Source organism: Triticum aestivum, chromosome 6A, assembly GCF_018294505.1.
Source record: "Triticum aestivum cultivar Chinese Spring chromosome 6A, IWGSC CS RefSeq v2.1, whole genome shotgun sequence".
NCBI lineage: Eukaryota > Viridiplantae > Streptophyta > Magnoliopsida > Poales > Poaceae > Triticum > Triticum aestivum.
Window position 1 is genome coordinate 26389433 of NC_057809.1, and position 4944 is coordinate 26394376.

Below are 4944 nucleotides of genomic sequence, written 5' to 3' on the forward strand. Positions count from 1 at the left end.
TGCAATGGTGCAAACTTGGGTGTCAACGCCATGGGAGGTGGCCAAGGGCATGCTTTTTGGCGGGCACTATCGCACGGACCATGGCGAGGTGTGCCTGTGATGGGACGCTACGACCGTTGGCACATGAGCTGGGCCCGATAGACGAGCAACTACAACCGACCATGCCAGGTGCTCGAAAAGAACGCACAATGGCACGCGGGATGCTGCGATAAGTGGCGATGGGAGATGGCACCAGTCAATAGAGGAGCTACAACCAACAACGTCACAAGTAGGAAACGACTCACAACGGCCTATGGGATGTTGCAACCATTGGCGATGGGAGATGGAATTGGCCGATAGAGTAGCTGCAACTCACCACGTCAGGAGCTGGAAACGACTCACGATGGCTCGCGAGATGCTAAGACCGTTGACGATGTGAGCTGGAACCGGTCGATGAAGGAGCTGCAAACGACTACGCCGGGAGCTAGAAACGGTGAACGGTGGCCGGTCAGATGCTGCGACCGTTAGTGAGGGTAGCTGCAACCGGCCAATGGAGAAGCTGCAACCAGCCACGGTGACTGCAAAATGGCATCGTAACTACAACCACCATGATGCTGCAGTCGATAGCGGCGAGTGCTAATCAACGACATCAGCTGCTGCAACATAATAGGCTCTTGCAGGACGACATCCCGACACCAGTCCACGACGACGACGGGGATGGAGGATGTTGCGAGGTCGCAGCGACAGTGATCTAGCTGTGTGGCGAGTGTGCAGGGCGCCGAGCTAGTGGCATGGCATGCGGGGGGGGGGGGTAGCATGGCTTTTCGTTAGAGAGAAGAGAGGTGAGGGGATGAGCTGAGCTGAGCTGACATGTAACTAAATGACTCTTCCCTTACAAAAAAATCATCAAGAGAACTAATCAAATGACTTCACGCTGTAATCCAACGGCTGGCAAGATGGCCGATCGAGGCCTCCCGCCGGTCAACCGCGCCCAGCGCTACCCTAATTTCCACCGAGAGACGGGCAACAGACTCCCCGATTCGTTTCGTTCCCATCTTAAATACTCAAGAAACCAAACAGCTCCTGGGGCATTCGGCCCCAAACCACCCATCCGCAGCCGAGCCCCCAAACCCCAACCCCAAAACCCTACCCCCACCCCCCCTCCCGCCGCCGCCGCCGCCGCCATGGGCTCCGCCTCCGCCGCCTCCCTCCCGACCTCCGCCGGCGCCGGCGAGAACCTGGTCCTCATCCTCGACTTCGGCTCGCAGTACACCCACCTCATCACCCGCCGCGTCCGCCAGCTGGGGGTCCTCTCCCTCTGCGTCTCCGGCACGGCGCCGCTCTCCTCCCTCGCGGGCCTGCGCCCCCGCGCCGTCGTGCTCTCCGGCGGGCCCCACTCGGTGCACGCCGAGGGGGCGCCCTCCTTCCCCGAGGGCTTCCTCGACTTCGCGGCCGGCGCCGGCGCGCACGTCCTCGGCGTCTGCTACGGGATGCAGCTCCTCGTCCAGACCCTCGGCGGCGCCGTCGAGCCCGGCGTAAGGCAGGAGTACGGCGACATGGAGGTGGAGGTCACCGCGCCCTCCTCCGCGCTGTACGGGGAGGACGGGAAGCGGCAGTCCGTGTGGATGAGCCATGGCGACGAGGTCGTCAGGCTGCCCGAGGGGTTCGAGGTTGTGGCGCGCAGCGTGCAGGGCGCAATCGCCGCCATCGAGCACCGGGAGAAGCGCTTCTATGGGCTCCAGTATCACCCGGAGGTAGCTACCATTTACTGTTTTATTATGTCCTGTTATCTGAAATGGATGAATGATTGGGAACCCTCAGCTGTGCAGTTAGTTCCTTTAGCAGTTCTGGGAAAACAGAGCTTTAGTACTGTTTCAATCTGCCATTTTGGATAGAAGATGGAGATGGATTTAAACTCAGATATAATAAATGCAATTGCGTTTGTAGATTAGCTTGTTTTCGGTACAGAATGAATGAATGAATGAATGACTCTGATTGATTAGGGCGCTGATGATCTAATAGGAAGCCTATGTTTTGGGAGATTGCATATTACTGACTGTATGGTTACTAGATTGTGTTTGTTCTTATTAGGCTATTATATTATATCATTTGGCTACTTTGTAGTTTGTACAGAAGTACACGTGCTTCTTCATAAAATTGTTCATACCTTAGCATGGTTGCCATAAACTTTTCAATCTTCTGATTATGCAAGGTGACACATTCGCCCCAAGGAATGGAAACACTGCGCCACTTTCTTTTTGATGTTTGTGGGATTAAAGCCGATTGGAAGATGCAAGATGTGCTGGATGAGGAAATTAAGACCATCAAGAGTATGGTTGGGCCTGATGAACATGTGATTTGTGCGTTATCAGGAGGAGTTGATTCAACAGTTGCAGCCACTCTTGTTCATAATGCTATAGGGGATAGGCTTCACTGTGTTTTTGTGGACAACGGGCTATTGAGGTAACTGTTCCGTTAGCATGTTCTGTTTCGGAATCAGTGTGCAGCGAAACTGACATATGACCTTATCTGCAGATATAAGGAGCAGGAACGAGTTATGTCAACCTTCAACAGTGACTTGCACCTTCCTGTCACATGCATTGATGCCTCAGAGAAATTTCTTAGCGAGTTAAAAGGAGTTAAGGACCCAGAGATGAAAAGAAAGATTATTGGCAGGGAATTCATTGCTGTATTTGATGAGTTTGCTCACATGTTAGAAAAGAAGATAGGGAAAAGACCTGAATATTTGGTTCAAGGAACATTATACCCTGATGTGATTGAATCATGCCCACCCCCTGGGAGTGGGAGGACACATTCCCACACCATCAAAAGCCATCACAATGTAGGTGGTCTTCCTAAAGATATGAAGTTGAAGCTCATTGAACCACTGAAGCTCCTTTTTAAGGATGAGGTCTTGATCTCCATCTATACATCTATTTACACTTCATATATTTATTGATCTGACATTCTATACTGAAAGATAACTCATACTGGGAAGTTATTTGCGTTTGATTTTGAAGAAAAATATTTCTATTACTTATTTATTGTTGAATTTTGGTCCTGCAAAAGGTTCGGAAGTTGGGAAGTATCTTAAATGTCCCAGAGTCATTCTTAAAGCGACACCCATTTCCTGGGCCTGGTCTTGCTGTACGTGTCATAGGTGATGTTACAGCAGGCAATGCTTTGGAGGTTCTTCGTCAGGTTTGATCTTTTTGAACCATTGGATCTAAATCATCTTTGATATATGGTGTTAATTGGGAACTGCTCTGTTGTGTCTTCAGGTGGATGAGATATTTATTCAATCCATTAAAGATGCAGGCATCTATGATGAAATTTGGCAAGCTTTTGCTGTGTTTTTGCCTGTCCAAACAGTTGGGGTCCAGGGTGACCAGAGAACTCACTCCCATGTGGTTGCTTTAAGGGCAATTACCAGTGAGGATGGCATGACTGCAAATTGGTATGCTGCATTGAACCTACAGCTCTATCTTAGTCCCCCCTTTGCAACTCTATAATGCAATTGTGCTCTAGGCCCTTGCACTACATGGTGACATTTTGTTGCAGTTGTACAGATAATAAGTCTGCAGAAAATATTGTTCTGTTTGCCTTTTAGACCAGTGTTCCTGCTAGATTAGTTTGTGGATGCTAGTAGTTTGAATCTTACAATTCATCATTCATGCACCTGCGATTCATTGCCTGTACAAGTGGTCTTGGTATATGATTTTTTTGGCGCTTTGCATATTGTTGTGTACAGAAATGTGTTATCTTTCCTCATTTTGTTAGCAAGCGTACCTATGTTCTATGATGTGGTAAAATCTAGGCTTCCTCTTTATTTTTTGGAGTTTGTTGATGCTATCTTGCATATTTTGACAGCCGGTATCCTTTTTCTTTTAATCCTGCAAGGTATGATTTTGAACGCCCGTTCCTGGTTGATGTGGTGAAGAAGATCTGCAATAACGTGCGAGGCGTCAACCGTGTTGTCCTGGACGTAACATCAAAGCCGCCAGCAACGGTGGAGTGGGAATAGGATAGTAATGCTCTGGTGGTGCAATAATGGACCGGGAATTGCAAAATCATGCTCTGATGATGTAGCAACGCTGCAGTGGGTTTAGTGCTAAATTTGCACTTCAGTTATTTATGTGTAGGTTATGCTTAGAAAAATATGAATGGATTATGATTAGACAAATATGAATCTATTGTGTACCCTTTATGCCTCTTGATTCTTCTTCCCCCCATCCTTCTAAGATTGATTACCTTTGTTCCTAAATCATATAGCTGATTTTTCATTTTACTTGCGCTGGGAACTTTTTTGATCTTGAGAAGGTAACCTATTTTGGACCAAAGCATGATCAACAATGAATTAGTCTCATCATTTACTTGTGTTTTTTACCGTCAAAAGTAAACAAATGAGAGTTGGCACGGCAGAGCTTGAAAATTCAGCCCTAATTTGTGCCTTTGGGCAAACTTAATGAGTCTTTGCACGGCACCGACCATTCTCCATCCTAATATATGTAACATTCTTTTTGCCCCCCCACCCATTGCACGCTGCAACCATGACACAATGACACAGTGAATTTGGTTGCGTGGGAAGTTTGGGAAAAACCGTGTTGTCTCAGTAGATGGATGGATGCATACAGATCAGTACAACATTGTGTGAATCGAACCACAGTTTCAACTTTGGTGAACCATTGCCATCAGAAGGTTAGTTCTTCTCATTCAAACAAATACTATGAAACATTTGGTCACACCGCACATTGCATTTACCTTCACTGAGAGCAGAAAGTTTAAAACTAATTTATTTCCTATTAATTCGCAATAGAACAGTAAATCAGACGCCCCACGGTTAGCTTGATATGGAACATAGAAGCATGAGGCCCAGTTATTTTGGCTCAATTCTGAAGAATTACTGCCCGGAGAATCACAATCGCAAAAGAACTCGTTTTTTCCTCAGTAGTCATCCGAGAATTA

At 47.6% G+C, this 4944-nt stretch overlaps 1 protein-coding gene across 1 annotated transcript; it reads left to right on the plus strand.

Moving 5' to 3' along the window:
* The first annotated feature begins 1070 nt into the window (after window positions 1-1070).
* LOC123131774 (GMP synthase [glutamine-hydrolyzing]) lies at window positions 1071-4267 on the plus strand. Its single transcript, XM_044551450.1, has 6 exons — window positions 1071-1733; window positions 2192-2442; window positions 2515-2890; window positions 3049-3180; window positions 3261-3436; window positions 3880-4267. Exons 1-6 carry the CDS (start codon window positions 1164-1166, stop codon window positions 4001-4003), a joined length of 1629 nt encoding a protein of 542 aa, XP_044407385.1. The 5' UTR covers window positions 1071-1163; the 3' UTR covers window positions 4004-4267.
* Window positions 4268-4944: the final 677 nt, after the last annotated feature.